Source organism: Marmota marmota, unplaced genomic scaffold (genome assembly GCF_001458135.2).
Source record: "Marmota marmota marmota unplaced genomic scaffold, marMar, whole genome shotgun sequence".
Lineage (NCBI taxonomy): Eukaryota > Metazoa > Chordata > Mammalia > Rodentia > Sciuridae > Marmota > Marmota marmota.
The window spans coordinates 4,422,354-4,440,009 of NW_026000103.1; the positions used below are offsets into that span (position 1 = coordinate 4,422,354).

At 37.3% G+C, this 17,656-nt stretch overlaps 1 protein-coding gene across 13 annotated transcripts in view; it reads left to right on the top strand.

The window, feature by feature from the left end:
• The window catches only part of Bnc2 (basonuclin 2), a 385,553-nt gene that overhangs the window by 353,216 nt on the left and 14,681 nt on the right, over positions 1-17,656 (top strand). For 8 of the 13 annotated variants that reach the window (XM_048783916.1, XM_048783917.1, XM_048783911.1 and 5 more), the window contains 2 exons: positions 13,601-15,570; positions 16,083-16,148. In XM_048783916.1, coding sequence (XP_048639873.1) covers positions 13,601-15,570; positions 16,083-16,148 — 2,036 coding nt within the window. The remainder of the gene's footprint in view (positions 1-13,600; positions 15,571-16,082; positions 16,149-17,656) is intronic. The other 5 variants (XM_048783913.1, XM_048783912.1, XM_048783915.1 and 2 more) reach the window with 2 other exon arrangements.

The following is a 17,656-nucleotide window of genomic DNA, read 5'->3' on the forward strand; positions in this document are numbered from 1 at the left end:
TAACACTGATTTCACAAACTCAATAAAATACTGTTTGTGCTCATCTTCTTTAAGGCGACACCAAGGGTTTATCTTCTCTAATTATCTTCCCTAAACATACAGGCAAGCAGAGTTGGATATACCATTAGCAAAGGTAAAAGAGGCAATGAAATCCAGCCAGTTAAATGATTTAGAAATTCACTTTTCACGGTGGCTGTGTCTCCATACATAGCCTTAAATAGTTTTTAAAAAGCAGAAAAGATTTTAACCCCTTAGTAGTTGTCACAGTGATGTCAGTCTTGACTGGGATTTCATCCCCTTTAACTTAAGAGACTAAAGAAAAGGGCATGATGTAGTGCTTCCATTTTGGCCTGCAGCTCCTGCTCTGCTGAAGCTGCATTGCCGGAACACAGGACAGGCAGTAAGATCAGTCCTTGGGGATCGGAGCCCTAGGGGTTGTGCTTAGAATCCATCAGGCCCTTGGGCTAGGCCTGTCAACTCTGCCTTTCATGTTTTCCTTTCCTTTTGCTGCAGCTTTTTCTTCCAGCCTGTTCTGCGTACCAAGAGGTACTGTATGTGTGAGCATGCATGCTTCCGCCAAATAGCTTTATCATCAGTGCCGTGAGCCCCGCCTTTCAAACCCGCAGTTGTCATGAGGCAGTTTCATGCAAACTTTCTACGTGCCCAACTAATTGAGAAAGTTGAAAACCACCCTTTAGATTGTGGTGGCCCTGTTTCTTATGCTTGCCAGGTGTCAGTTGCTTTGGTGTCATTAACAGAGGCAGTTTAAGTATTTCACATTTCTCGATGTTTTAAGATACTCATTAAGTGGCCATCATCTCAAGAAGCCAGTTGTCTCTGCCCTTTCCGATGTAAACATTGATTTATCTGATAATCTGCAGAATCATAGATTGAAGGTTAAAGACAATGTTTTCCAGATTATTTGCAGTTGACCCAATCTATCTTTTTCTTTTTTTTTTAATTTCAAGAGTCTCACATTGTCCTAATTTTCCCTGTAAATTTCATCAGAGCAGATGTAGTCACTGTGATGCGGCAAGGGACTAAACTAATTTCATTGATGTAAACATTGTTAAACAATTTCAAATGCAACTTTGGAAACAGTGTTTCTGAACCTGTTTAATAATGTTTAAAAATGCATCAATGAAATTGGCTTAGCCTGTGGCCTTTATTACATTATCTGTTCTCAATTACATAGATTCTGTGTTTTGTGTCTGGACTAGTTATAAGTAACCAAAAAAAATGATCCCAGCTGAAGAGTGTGTCTTATCCTTAACCCATTTAATTTGATTTAAAATTGATAAACCTTGGAAAATACTTTCAGAATGCCATATCAGCTATTAAAATAATAGGAAATGCATTCTGGAGATCAGACTAGCATTATTATTTCAGTTTCCGCCACCCCCTTTTTTCTTTTATCACTGTTGCTCTTCACCTTCCCCTCACCCCAGACCCATTGTTGTGACTCCAGTACTAAATTCCAAGCTATCAGTTCTGAAATGTAACATGAAACATTAAATATGTTTTTACTAATTGTGATCTGCTAAAATTCAGGCTCTGGGCTGAAGCTTTTTTTTTTTTATTTTAATTTCAGAAGTAGTATTTAAGTGATGACATGCAGCAATTTGTTCATTCTTCTGTCAGTATAATTTACAAGGCAATGGCAGATAAACATAGCAATACAAGATTCATTTACGGTGACACAATGGCAGATACACAGAGCAGAACCCTGCCTATGAGATAAAGTGGACTGAGTGACTTATGCAGTAATTAGGGGATAATTGTCATTAACCTCACAAACAGTAGTTTACCCATATTGTTTAAAAGGCTCCAGGATGCGTAATGACAAGGTAATCTGTCAAAGCGCTAGGGGGAAATATTAATAAGATTTGTGCAAGCCTGGATAGAAAATATGCAGAAAGCGGCCACATTAAGCTAATTGGTGGATGAATATACACTTGTAAAAGTGCTTCTAATGGCACGTTTGCTGCTCTCCAAATGACTGCCGTTAATGTGGAGAAGTGGGCTGCTTAGAAAGTCAGGACTGCTGGGACAGGAGGGTATTAAGGCATGCAGACGTGGTTATTACCTTGTGCTCTATAATGCATGCTTCCTCTTCTGATCCTTCTTTATTTCGAATTTCTGAGGGTTTTTTTTGTTATAGTAACATATATTGATTATTTACTCTGATTATTCTGGTTTTGATCTATATTTGTTCAGTCAGCCACCAACCCCAAATCACTTCTCTTTTGTGGCCAAATAAAATACATGATGTCTATATTGATAGCTGCTTATAAATACACAGAAACACAAACTATTAACACATATGTGGATTTATAATTGTACACACATGTATATGTGTGGGTGCCTTTTATAGGAACGCATTTAATCTGAACAATCAAAGGAAAGTATATCCATCAACAGCCTTGTGTATGTGTTACAAGTAATAATGTGTTGTTCCCTGATGAATGCTAAAGCAGGAAATTAATCTTTGTGTTCTACTGCTGTTCTTATACCCAGAGAAGAATAGAGTTAAATCTCCTAATACATCTTTCTGTTCAATCACACTCGCAGTCCTCGGTGTGTTTTATGGAATACTCAATCCTCACTGTTTTATGGAATGCTGCTCAGTGAGGGCTCCGTCCCTTTCTCCCTCTACTCCCTCATATCCTAATGAATATGTTAAAAAGTTCCTTTGGGTTGTTCAATCAACTTTGGTTGTGAAGTAATTCAAAGCACAATACAAGATCTAGAATCATCCATTGGAGCTTTGGAAGCTCTATATGAATTGAGAATCTTCGTTGAACTGATAAAACTTGAAAGATTTGAGGTCTTGCCCCTCGCCTGATGTGTGAAATCACCTTCATCATGAAAAAACTTTTCCTGCGTCTATGTTTGCTGTTTATCAGACTTTATAGAAAAGCAAATATAAAGAATTTCTGGGGTGGGTGGCATTAATGTTTAGGTATATAAAGCCCCACAGATTCCTAGAGACCTTCTACAGACATGGTGGCAGAAGTTTGGTAATGAAAGCAGGGAGGTAAGCCAGAAAATGTAGACCTCAAAACAAAAGTGTCAGAAAGGGCTCTGGTGAGTTTTGTTTATTGCAAAGCACGCAGATTTATAGTTGTCCCAGGACTCGGCTTTATCTTTATGTCTAAGGGGAGAAGAAAACAAGACCTTTTGTAAGGACCATCCCTCTCTTTCCTCCTGTTTCCAGTGTTTTCTCTGATGATTTCCAACTGTGCCTTTGCTGTCCTAAACTAGAAACTGATTTACTGATTTACTCTCTAGAATCTCAGTGAACTCTAAGGGAATAACATGTCTATTTAAAGAGTTTCACTAAGAGGAGGGTCTTGTATACAAATTCTGATTTTTTTTTTTTAAAGAACCACACAGATCTCTTAAAGACTACAAAAATCTTCAAATTGCAGAATTTTCACAAGCACTACTAATGTGATTTGGGTAATTTCCAAGGCTTCTTAGGAATTTCTTGGGCAGTTCCCCCAATTTTCAAGCAGGATTTTCATTTGAAATAGTCACTGAATTGACCAGGAGTCAGAATTAATCCAGAAGAATTAGCACTTCTGGTCATATCAGGGATAGGCAGCCTACACTCAAGAACCAAGGGAAGGATTCAGAATATAAGATAGTACAGGAACTCTCAGAAAGGAGAAAAAAAAAAAAAGCCTGCTTTCAATCATAAGTGCACATATTCTGAAAATAAGTTGTTGGTTACCCAACTTAGTTAAAAGTAGAAATGCCAGGGTTTAAAACAATTTAATTTAAAGGATTGTATGTCCAGATTCTAGGCAGAGATAGTCGAAAAGTGCAATTTGAAAGCTCGTTTTTACTTAGGCTTAGAAATTTTAGTAACATTTTTGTTTACACATGGGGAAATTGAAGCTGGATATTGGTAATTTAACAGGCAGAACCAAGACTAGAATTTTTAGGTATCCTTCATTCATGCTCTTAATTTTATTTCCTGAATGTATAAGTTATTTTAAGCATAATCAAAATTTTGCAACTTTAAGGTGCAAAATTGGGCCTGTAGGTATAGAGTTAGGTAATCTGTGCTTGAAATTAAAGACTTGGGTGATTTTGTAAGAAAAGTTGATATACTAGGAATATCAGTTTAGACTTAGAATTTTCTATTTTGAAACTTAAATGATACCTATGATACTATTACTAACATAAAAATGCATCTTAGCACCACATAAAAATAAATAAACAAAATAAAGGCATTGTATACATCTAAAAGCTAAAAACAATTAAAAATAAAAAATCCTAAAATTATAAATATTTTTTAAAAAGTCTCAGATTTGATTTACAGAGGAGTAGATTATTTGAAAAATACCTTTGAGACTTTGAAGTGCAGTTGTAGACATTTCATCAAATAGTTTACTACTCTGAATTTTTTCATATGGCAAAGCAAGGCACCTGCTTTATTTATTTGCAAACAACTGCCCATACAGAAAATACAGATGACTAGTTCTGAGCTAAACCTGCTAAAATGCATGGATACAGAAAAGAAATCCTGACAGGCCTTTAATTGAGCTTAGCTGGAGCTTTTATGATTAAATATGTTGTAAAACCAGAATGATCTATCATAATCATAGTTTTCAAAATAAAAATGCTATATAGATTGTTACTGAGGGAAAAGAGGCTAAACACAAATTATACTTTCTTATATGGTTCATAATCAAGAATATTCTATTAATAAAGTAGAATTTTCAACTCTAAAGTCAAAGAATATGTTTTAATAGCCACAAGAACCATTTAAATACTAGTGCCCTGGCATTTTGAAAATGTTGTTGTAGTAAGAAAGATACTAATTTCAGAAGAATGTGTTACTCAACTTATCACTACATATTTATATATCTAAATTTTTTTTAAAGGTGAGTACAGCTGCTGGTGAAGCTGAGGCAGGAGTATCAAAACTTTTGAGACAAGACTGAGAAACTTAGCAAGACTCTGTCTCAAAATAAAGTTTAAAAAAGAGGCTGGAATATAGTTCATTGATAGAGTACTTCCTTTGGGTCTATTCCCCAATACCACCAAAAACTAAAAGAAAAAAAAAAACAAAAAAAAATTTTTCAGTGCAAAAACTATTTTCAAAGGTGGATCAGAAAAATAAGTATAGGTAATTGTATATTAGAAAATATGTAAAAAGCCAGAAGCTAAAGGCACATAAAATCACCATGTTGCTCCCTTATGCTGCCAACTTTCTTCAAGGGCTATGTTCCTCAAACCCTGTTTCATACAAGAAGAGGCAGTCTTTGCCTCTTCCTTCCTTTTCAAGTAATTCAGTGTGCCTCACCCTCATTATACCACCATTCTCTAAGATCAAGCATTTTGAATTCTATGTAAAACTGATATATAATAAAGTTAATGGGCAGGAGTGAGCCCAGAGCAGTAACTTCGGTGATCATGGACATGTTTGTGCACCTGCATTTATGTGTGAAAATATCTGTTTTTAGAATATAGACCCTATGTGCAAATAATATAGAGAAAAGATTCTGATGTTAGCCTGTCAGATAATAAGGATTAATAAAGTTTTCATCTCAACAGAAAATTCTTGAACACAGAGTTTTGCAATAGCGCCAGTGTTCTAACCAATAGTGGATAGGCCTGTAGCCCTCATTACTCCTAGGGGCTGGGTGGTATAGGAAAGATATTTCAAATCATGTTTTTAATAATCTGGACATACTGAATTTAGTGTCAGCTTTCATAACCACAGCAAGCTGGCACATACCTACCTTGAATATTGGCATGGTCATTTCATGACAAAGACTGCCTTGGGTTGATGAGGAAAACCTATTTATTTTCCAAAAGAGATATCCACGTGGTTAAGTGTTAACAAGTAAAGTCCAGCTTTGATTTTTATTTGCAAGTCTGTCTGTCTGTAATACATCCTAATGATTCTTCCTCAAAAGACATCTCTGTTTTAGAGAGGAAGGAGCAAAGATCTGATTGGTCAGCATTGTATTTTGAAGGTAAAATGTGTTCTTGAAATTCTGCAAAATACATATTTCCAAATCATAGAAATTTAGCAGTGTTTTATTACCCAAAACAAATATTGTTTTTTTTAATGAAGTCTAATTTGATCCATTTGATGCAAACATGGTCTGAATGAATATGTTTCATTCTACCTCCAAATAACACAGTTGTTTCAGCTGGCCTCCTAGAGACATTAGCCTGAAATACTGGAAAAGCAGTTTCATAAAAGAGCTTTGTGTGAATGGAGAATGGCATAATTTTGTTTACTTGCATGACCAAACTGCTTCAATGTATACTGTGTATACAAGTGGTGCATCTTTCTCAGGCAGTACCCAGCAAGAAATATGTTTAAATATAAATTTACGAAAACAAATAAGCATGCCAAGTTCTTTTCCCACATAATTTCAAGTGTTTCTCAGAAATTATCACAACATTGCTTGAAAATTTTCCCTAAGTACTTCCCAGAATCTATTATTTTCAATAAGAATTCTTTGTGTCACCATTTTTATTCGTCACTGCTTTTTGCCTGCCCCCCCCCTTACACACACATGTAAGCAGGCACACTGACACACAAACATTGGCCCAGGTACACATAGGAATGCCAGGTCAAATAAATTAGAAAGATAAATATAATCTAACAAAAAAAAATCAGGAGAAATTAATCTGAAGTAGTAGAGAGCACTCACGATAGTTAAACTTTTTAGCTAAGAGATGAGTTTAAAAGCTGGCTTGATTCAGAATGTCAATTTGAAATAGAAATATTTCCTTGTTATATATGGACACATCTTAGTTTCAAAATAAGTAACTGGCAGGAGAGTTCTGGAAGTTTTATGACTTGTACCAGTTTTTTCTTCAGAGCTGTTTGTGATGCTCAAAGGCATCTGTTCCATAGAATATTTCCCTCAGACACCTGATGCTTTCAGCACCCACAGCCATCTCTGTCCAACTCACAAGTTGTATCCAGGAGGTCTCCGTTTGCTCACCCCATCTATTAAGTTGATGGAATGCCCTTTTCCAAATAACCCGAGATCAAGATCTGAGCCCGTCAGTTGCTCCTCAGATGACACAGAGTGATGTATTTCCTAATTTCTGAGTCATATCCTGATACATGTCCACCTAAAGAGGTGGCCTGCGCGCAGGCAGGAGGAGGCAAGGGAAAGCATGTCATAGATTGCTCAGTGTGAAGGTGCATTAACACAGCGCATGTCTGCCATTCATTGGTGGTAGTTCTGTAGGTGTCTCCAAAATTTTATGATTACATTCCATTAGTAAAAAAAAAAAATACAAAGCTTGTACTCTGACATATTAAAAACATTTCTAAATTAGTAATATACTACTGTGAGTCCATGTGAAAATATTAGAAAAGAAATCATCTTTGTAGGTAAAAATTACATTAAAATTCATGTGTTTCCTCCTCGTGTCATAAGAGATTGTCATGCACACTGTGAATAGGAGAGAATGGAAAAATGTGTGTTTATGTTTGTACACAATAGAATGTAAGAGGCAAAAAGTAATTGAGTTATTAATGTGAGATATCATGCAATTTTCATGGTTTAATTTTAGAATCTACTTCATTGAGGTCTACTTTACGTACAACAGAACCCACCAGTTACAAATGTACATTCCATATAGTCACAGAAATGTCAGTACAGTCTATTATTTTCAATAAGAATTCATATACAAAACATTTCCATCACTCCAAAAAATGTTCCCTAACCCTCTGTCTAGTCAGTCCCTTTACCCCCATGTTCATCGTGGCATCCACTAAACTGCTTTCTGTCCTGCCTTCTCTTATGATTAGAATGGTAGAATATGTTCTTTTTGTGTCTGACCCAAATGCTTTTGCAAGTCATCCCTGTTAGGGTATGCATCAGTAATTTTTTCATTTTTATTGACCACTATTTTAATGTATTGATATCTAAAAATTTGTCCTAATACTTAAATATCTAGAAAACCTGATAAAATTTGACTTAAGTTTTGCATAGCATTGCCCCATTAGTTTTTAACTCAGCAATTAATATGAGGTTTTATCTGATAGAGTACTTAAGATAGGTAGGCTTGAAATTTGGTGATTTCTGTCATTTTTATCCAAAACATTCCTCTTACCTTGATATTTGAATTAATCTAAGGAAACATACTATATCTTGACAGGAAACTGGTCATGAAAGTTAATTGCCAATGTGGTTATGATGGAATGATTTCTTAATAAAGCATGTTTTGAAAAATTAGACATGAAATCAGAAACATATCTCATAAAACTCTGATTTTATTCTAAGTGGCCTGTAGTCCCTATAGCTTACTGTCATTTCATTGAAAGATCAAGGGCTGGGGTTGTGGCTCAGTGATAGAGTGCTTGCCTAACACCTGTGAGGCACTGGGTTTGATCTCAGTATCACATTAAAAAGTTAATAAATAAAGTTATTATTAAAGAAAAAAGATTTAAAATTATATCCAAAGGGAAGTATTTTAGTTTTTATCTGTTTTAGGATTTTTTTTAAAATTATACCTTCAATTTGAATGATGCTCCTGTAATAGATTAGGAAACTAAATTATACTGGGTCTGTCTTTAAACTATTTACTTATTTCTTACTAATTTAAATAATGCTGGAATGAATAGCTCCTAGATCTGTAGTGTTTGGTGTTCCTCCCTTATTTCCTTCCATGGACACAAAGCAGGCAATTTGCTTTCCTCCTTGCTGTGACATGACCACAGGTGGGCTTATTCTTAGACTGAGCTTGAGGTCACCTGACAACCTAATTATACCGAAGACTCTTATTTGGTTTTCTTCCACGTTATTACATCCTATCCTTCTCTATTATCCCTCTGCCCCAGATAAGAGTAACCAACCAACCTTATTATACTTTGATTTAAAAACTTTAGGTGCTTTGATATGAAAAGGGACTCTAATAACACCATTTAAACCATGTCAGCTAATCCACAACAAAAAGATATTTAAAAATCGTTCTTCTGGGCTCGGGGTATAGCTCAGTGGTATAATTCTTGCCTAGCATGCTCGAGGCCCTGGGTTCCATCCCCAGCACTGGGTAAGGGCAGTTGAGTGTGGGGGAGGGTCTTCTGAAGAGCCATGTAAGAACTGAATGCCAAATTTCTACAAGTAATCTACCAGTTCCCATGAAATAATAAAAGGAAGGGTTTTCATATAATATGCTCAGATGTAAATTATTTTAAGTGTTTTATACTTTTCCTAAGCCAAATAAAACTGGTTTATAAGTCTATATTATTTCATGTTACTAAATTTTTAATTAGTGGTGTACTATTATTTTCACAGGAAATCAATACTTATAATAATACCTTCCATTTAACTTTAATAGGATAAGTCTTATTATCCTCATTTTGTAAAATATTTCCCAACCTAACAGACTGAAGATCAGTGAACTCTGATTTCAAGTGGGAAAGCATAAAGGAATTGACTCACCAACTACAAATTTGCCTAGGAAGGAGAAAAGTTCAGATACATATCCTAATGTTAACTCATTCATGTACAAGATCAGTGTCCTGGTGTGGGTGGGTCAGTAGTCTAGATCTTTATATCAGGTTAAGAGGTTTTTGTTTTATTCATTTCATGATAACGTTTGATTCTTTTTATAATTCCTATCCACTTTGGTAACTTATATTTGATCATCTAAACTATCCATAAGGAAAACTAGTTTTTCCCTTTTGTCAGTCTTGAGTCAATACTTAAATAAAATAAAAACAAATTTCTAAAAAAAGAAAAAAATATATGTCTTCAGTTATTGCAATAGTTTCCATTCGTCCTAAAGGTTTTCAAATGGTTACTTGGAATTACTTGTAGACAAGTTTGTGTTTGTTGTTGTTGTGGTGTGTAAGAATCACTGCACCAAATCTTGCTTATTTCTATTACAAAGATCTTCAGAAAAAAAAAAAAAAGAAAGAAAGAAAAAAACCCTGGGCTTCCCTTGTTCCCTTTGCTGGTTTCTAACTCCCTTCAACCAGTTCATCTGTGGATATACCAAAACTGATAGCTGTTCTCAGCAAAGGAGTTTTCTGGCTCCTTGTGTTGCCTATGAAGATCAACTTTGTTTCTTTCTGCAATTTTTCCAGTTATAAATGTTGATGGTATTACATAATCTTGATAAAATATGAGTGATAACTTCTTTGGAAAGACTTTCTGTGGTTCTTATTACCTGGAGCCAGAGGGGTACCCCATCACAGGGATGGAAATTTGAATGCATGTGTAGATATTTGTGCAGTTCGTGAGTAGTTTTGTTTGCAAAAGTGCTATGTTATACTTCTCTATAAGTATAAATTGTCCCCTCTGTCTCCACTATAAGTAAAGCCTCTCTTTTATGAGGCTAGATACTAGCAAAGTTCTGAATCTTGCTTACCGGAATCTTTTCTACTCAAAGTAAGTGACTTAACACCACAGTCTCTATTTTAGCAGAGATAGCTAATCTGGACTAAGGGCAGTGGTTTTAGAAATAGCAGCTGGAGTTTTGGTGGGCCAGAGAAAGGAGAAACCAGAGGGGCTGGCTGTGCACTGCTGGGAGAAGAAAACTGGGAGGAGGGAAAAGAGATGCCTCAGGTGGGTGGGACCAGTTGCTATCATTTCTGAGGTTCATTTTAATACCAGAGGCCGCCATTATTGACATGCAGATTTAGGTGTAGGCTACCTGGGAAGAAAAGACCTTATACAGTTAGGAAGCAATCCATAGTGAAAGGCTCGAGAAAAAGTGATCAAGAGTAGGTTGATGGTAAGAAGAGATTTTAAAAATGGCATACAAGTGGACATTACAGTGTTCTGGGGACTGACTGTTCAGAAAAAGTTCTGCTTGTCACTGTCACAAACACAACATGCTGACCTGGGAAATGGCATCACAAAATAATAGTCCTGCACACTGTTGAGACAGTGAACTTAGAGTCAGAATTTCTGGGTTCAAGTTGTAGCCTGGAGGTCAGTGCCTTGGCAAAACTTAACGAGCACTCTTATATTTCTTTACCTCTAATTTCTCATCTGTTAAATATTCACAGAGCTCTGGAAGCTATGATGAGGTGCAAATGAAATTAAACTATGTATAATCACAATTTTAATTTTTTTATGTACCTACAATACCAACCCCCTGTCCCTCCGCCATTCCAAAAACAAACAAACAAACAAAAAATGATGTGTGAGAAATCGGTATCTATCTTGTTAAAAATAGCTGTTGCATTTTCAACAATCCTGGAGGATCATTTGGAGTCACTCTGTACCCACATCATTATATGACTGTTCTGAGCATAGACTTATATGGGAATATTTGAACTGAAGTCCAATTTTATCTATTCAGTGAGGAAGAGATAAATGTATTTGGCAGTTTTCATGGGATGGACGCCCTTATGTGTGCACCACACATACTGTTGATGTAAAATGACAGAATGCTAGGAGGGAATTTTATGGAGAATAGAACATAACTATCAGAGCTTCTTTAAAAAATAATTCAAGGTGAGCATGGTAACGCATGCGTGTAATCCTAGCAGTTCAGAAGGCTGAGGCAGGAGGATCACAAGTTCAAAGCCAGCCTCAGCAACAGTGAGGCACTAAAGCAATTCAGTCAGACCCTGACTCTAAATAAAATACAAAATAGGTCTGGGGATGTGGCTCAGTAGTCAAGAACCCCTGAGTTCAATCCCTGATACCTCCCATCCCCCCAAATTCAAACAAATGACAGATACCTACTTAATCAAACTAGCTGTGACCACTCAAGGCATGATTGTGATCTAGATAGAATTTTGTATTCAAAGGCTGAGGAAAGTCTTTCCATTGCAAAAGTAGTACAGGTTCGTTAGTTCCTTATATCCCTCATCCTGCTACCCTAGAGAAACGTCTTCCTGTAATCATTTATACCATTGTCGAAATCAGAAAATTAAGATTTATATGGAAATATTAACCTATCTAGAGACTTTCTTCAAATTTTGTCAGTTTCCCAGTAATGTCCTTTTCTAATCTAGAATTGCATGATTATGTCTTTGTAGTCTTGTCTTATCTCTGACCATTCTTTATTCTTTTTAATCTTACCTGACATTTACACTTTGAAGAGTATTACCACTGTTTTGTAGAATGCCCCTCGGTTTTGGTTTGCCTGATGTTTTCCCATGTTTGGGGGAGGTAAGTTTTTGACAAGAATGCCACAAAAGTGAGACCGTGCCCCTCTCAATGTATCCCTTTGGGATGTCAATGTTAACGTCCACCAGTGGTGTTAACTTTGATGTCTCTTTTAAGGTGGTGTCTGTTAGATTTGCCTAATGTAACATTATGAGTTTCCCCTTTGTAATTAATAACTGTCTTATCATTTGTTTGTTTGTTTGTTCTGGTGCTAGGGATAGAACCCAGGGCTATGCACATGGCATGCACTTGCTGTGCCACTGAGCTGCACCCGAGCTCTCTTTTGTTTTTCAACAAGATTTTATGCTTTCTTAAGCTGATGGTCAGGGTTGGAGCAAGTGTCATTCACAGAGGGTTGCAAAGCGCCCTGTCCTGGTAGGTCTAAGAAATGATGCCTTCTAAAATGATGGAGTCATTATGTAAGTGTTTAAATAGATTTCTTTCAATCCACACTGAAATGGATTGCCTGACATCACATTGCAGGATTTTTAAGTCCTACCTTCAGGCAAATCTCATAGTTACTAGCAAAAATGAAAGTGTGAAATGCTTTTTAATGTATATTTAACAACACATAGTGTGATGATTGCTGATGTGTAGTCTCTGTGGACTTCCTTTGCTATCAGAGGAGGATGCTAAGAGACAACTTTTTACACATTTATTCTATCTAAATCCATCACATGTTTACTTTTCAAATATCTATGACTGTCATTTATAACAAGATCATAAGAAGTCAAATACTTTAAGTCTAACTCAAACTTTGAATCATAGGATTACAACCAATTTTTAGGAAAAGTACAATTACCTTTCACAAATAATATTTCCCTGATTCTACCTCATGAAATTGCCTACTCTTAAATGATGCTAAAATACAGCCATTTTAAAAAGAAAAGATACAGCTTAGGGAAGGGAGTATGAGGGGTAATGCTACTTTATTCATCTTTTTGATTCAGAAATTCACATAACTCCCATTTAAAGGAATTTCCATCATTGAATCCAGTTTCATGTCTGCTTGTGTCGAAGAAGTAAATTTCGCAAACTGTACTTAATTCCTTCCTATGGTGTCACTATTTAATAAGGATTAAGGTACCTTTTTTTTTTTGCATTTATACTGGGTTGCACAGCAAGAGTTCACGTCTTATACTAATATATGCTAAATAGTTGCATAGTACATAGATCATTGTTGTTAAAATAGCAGTACTGAAGGCATTTTAGATCACAGAGCCCCAGTGGTCTACATTTTGTTTGCTTTGACATTATTAAACTCAATCTGTTTCTCTAACTGTGACTCTAATTACTACATTTGCATGGCAGAAAAGTTTGCTTTGTGGGTTGATTTTTATTAACAGCGCTTGCATGTTGTTTTCTGCTCTCGCTCTCAGTGTTTCACGAGCAGAGAGAGCACCTTCAGTTGCAGTGGATAATTATGCACAATCAATAAGTTTCTGTGTTTGTCTTTGTTGTTTCTTTGATGTGGCCCATAGGATGCTGCCGGCAAGGTGCTGGACCGCTGGGCCATCATGTCTCGAGAAGAGGAAATCATCACCCTTCAGCAGTTTCTGCGGTTTGGAGAAACCAAATCCATTGTGGAGCTGATGGCAATTCAGGAGAAAGAAGGGCAGGCCGTGGCTGTACCATCTTCAAAGACAGACTCAGATATAAGGACTTTCATTGAGAGCAATAATCGCACCAGGAGTCCCAGCCTCCTTGCTCACTTAGAGAACAGCAATCCTTCCAGCATTCATCACTTCGAAAACATCCCCAACAGCCTTGCATTTCTGCTTCCATTCCAGTACATAAACCCTGTCTCAGCCCCTCTGCTAGGGTTGCCTCCAAACGGGCTACTTCTAGAGCAACCAGGACTGAGGCTGCGGGAACCAAGCCTTTCAACCCAGAATGAATATAATGAGAGTAGCGAGTCTGAAGTGTCTCCCACACCTTATAAGAATGATCAGACACCAAATAGAAATGCCCTGACCAGCATCACCAATGTGGAGCCCAAAACCGAGCCAGCCTGTGTCTCCCCCATTCAGAATTCTGCCCCAGTCAGTGATCTCACCAAAACTGAACACCCAAAAAGCTCATTCCGGATTCACCGGATGAGAAGGATGGGGTCGGCTTCCAGGAAGGGAAGAGTGTTCTGTAATGCATGTGGGAAGACTTTCTATGACAAAGGTACTCTCAAAATTCATTATAATGCTGTCCATCTGAAGATCAAACATCGATGCACCATCGAAGGCTGCAACATGGTCTTTAGCTCCCTCCGAAGCCGAAATCGGCACAGTGCAAACCCCAACCCTCGCCTTCACATGCCTATGTTAAGAAATAACCGAGACAAAGATTTAATTCGGGCCACATCAGGAGCTGCCACCCCCGTCATAGCGAGTACGAAATCAAATCTCACACTCACGAGTCCTGGGCGGCCCCCAATGGGTTTTACCACTCCCCCACTAGACCCCGTCTTACAGAATCCTCTCCCTAGCCAGCTGGTATTTTCTGGGCTAAAGACTGTACAGCCTGTTCCTCCATTTTATAGAAGTTTACTCACTCCAGGGGAAATGGTGAGTCCTCCAACCTCCCTCCCAACCAGTCCCATCATTCCAACCAGTGGTACCATAGAGCAGCACCCCCCACCACCTTCTGAGCCAGTAGTGCCAGCAGTGATGATGGCCACCATTGAGCCTAGTGCCGACCTGGCACCCAAGAAAAAGCCCAGGAAGTCAAGCATGCCTGTAAAGATTGAGAAGGAAATAATCGATACCGCTGATGAGTTTGATGACGAAGATGATGACCCCAATGATGGAGGAGCTGTGGTCAGTGACATGAGCCATGACAATCATTGCCACTCCCAAGAGGAGATGAGCCCAGGCATGTCTGTGAAGGACTTTTCTAAGCATAACAGGACCAGGTGCATTTCAAGGACTGAAATAAGAAGGGCTGACAGCATGACTTCTGAGGACCAGGAGCCTGAGAGGGACTATGAGAACGAGTCTGAGTCTTCAGAGCCCAAACTGGGTGAGGAATCCATGGAAGGGGAAGAGCACATTCACAGTGAGGTGAGTGAAAAAGTCCTGATGAGCAGTGAGAGACCTGATGAGAACCACAGTGAACCCTCTCACCAGGATGTCATCAAGGTGAAGGAAGAATTCACAGATCCCACTTATGACATGTTTTACATGAGCCAGTATGGACTGTACAACGGTGGCGGGGCTAGCATGGCTGCCCTACACGAAAGTTTTGCATCGTCCCTGAATTATGCCAGTCCTCAAAAGTTCTCCCCAGAAGGTGACCTGTGTTCTAGCCCAGACCCCAAAATCTGTTATGTGTGCAAGAAGAGTTTCAAAAGCTCCTACAGCGTGAAGCTTCACTACAGAAACGTTCACTTAAAAGAGATGCACGTCTGCACAGTGGCTGGCTGCAATGCTGCCTTCCCCTCGCGCCGAAGCAGAGACAGGTCAGTAAATCTCCATTGGCTGCTCCTGCTGAGGGTGGAGGGTGCCAGTGTCAGTCATGTTGGACTTGACATTAAAAGGTCCAACCTCGCTGTTTTGATGCACTGTAAAGATTGTCCACAGTGACCATGTGATAACTAAGCTGCCATGCTCATGAAGGATTGTTGCAGTTGTTGCTTGTTATGATTAAGCATGCAGAATCATATGCCATTTTACCCAGTAATGCACGCCATTTTTCTCTGTGTGCTGTGTACATGTGTGTGTGCATATGTATTTCCATGCATCTAGGTGTGAATCAGTTAACTGTACACAGTTCCCTGCCTCCCCATTTACCTTTACTTAGAAGCCGCAGCTTCTGTCATGTGTGTATGTGTATATATATATATATATATATATATATATATATATATATATATATATATATTTATATATATATATATATTTCTGCTTTGCCTTGTGGCTTTTTAATTAAATCAATAAATTATCTTCATACACACATATTTATCCAATATAGAAACAGAAATTTACGGATGGAAAGAACCATAGGTCCAGGACATCGAGACAGCCTGCATCTCCGTAGGTATAACCAGAAATGTTATCATTCCTTACATGAGTATTTAGTATGTCCTTAAATTCTTTAAGAGTCATGAAAATATCAGAAGAAAATGTGAAGCCAAAGTCATTGTTGATGTGGGGGCAAGATGTGGCGGTGTGGGTTTGTTTATTTTAATTTCATGATGTCTTTGAGCATATCTCTAAAATGTAGTCAGCCATGGGAATTAGGCAGAGAAGGGGAGGCTTGCATGTACTGTAGGATCGGTTGAACATATTATGTCCAGCCTTCAGATGACATCACACCCTAGCTATGTAGCAGCAGCTCTGAAACAGTTGGGCTTAAAGAGAAGCGGCTTGTCCTAAACCTCCCATGTTTTTTATTAAACTTAAAGAAAATATAATATAAACGGAATGTGCCAAGGTGGTCAGTGGTAGGATAACAAGGTCATCCTTCACTATGGAGATGAGCCTGTGAGCAGATCATTTACATACTGTACCAGTCCAGCTCAGGTAACACATCAGTTAGTTTTTCCCATTATATTGGATCATGGTTTAGGATTCTATGTTGTCTCTTTAAAATATTTTTAGAGAAAATTTTAGTATATGGCAAAAATCAATGTATGTGGAAGAAACAAAATTAATGAAGAAGTTTCCAAGTAGCCACAACCCATTTTCTAGTGCTTATCAATTGGGTAGAATTCTTGACAAAGCAACCTGTAATGAAAGTACTATGGAAAAGTAGTGACATGTCTCTGAAATATTCTGTTTTATCTTACTTGAAAGATGAACCCTTTAAAAAAAGCCATATATGTACATATATATACATACATATGTGTACCTATATGTGTGTATATATCTAAAATTTCCTTTCTACTGAAATAAAAGGAGCCCAATCTATGAAAAGTAAAATCTCTAAGTGGTTTTCTTATACAATGCAAAACATGCTTTTAAAGAGAAATCTATTGTCTAATAAAAGATTTCTCACCTCCATTTATATTGTTCTGTAAAAATGGGTTGTAGTCACAAAGTTATTTTAATTTCTAAGTTATCATTTATGGTTCCAGAATATGTCAGGTAAGATAGATATACTTTGAATAATAAAAGATAATACTCTATCCAACCTCCCCTAAGTTTGTGAGTAATATTCATTCTTTCAAATTTGAAATAGTGCATGAGTGATAATGAGGTTAATGCATTGAAATTTTTTAACAAAAATAAAAGACTCATGAAAACCTACATCAAATATTTATGGAAATGGAGTGTTTGAAGACAAGCCAAAATTCATGCTTATTTGCATGAATTCCTATCAGAGTTTTAGCTGGTTTGCTGAAAATATTACAGGTCATAACACCAGAATAAACAGCTGTAGGACCAAAAAGGCTACATACCTAAAGTTTGGTACTTTCATTTATGTCCAGCCACTAAAAAGCACAAGTGCTAGGATGTTTATGTCCTTAATGCATAAGGAGATACTATTGCATGCTATTGGTTTGTCAGAGAAAAAACATTAATTGATGGCCAAAGACTATTTCA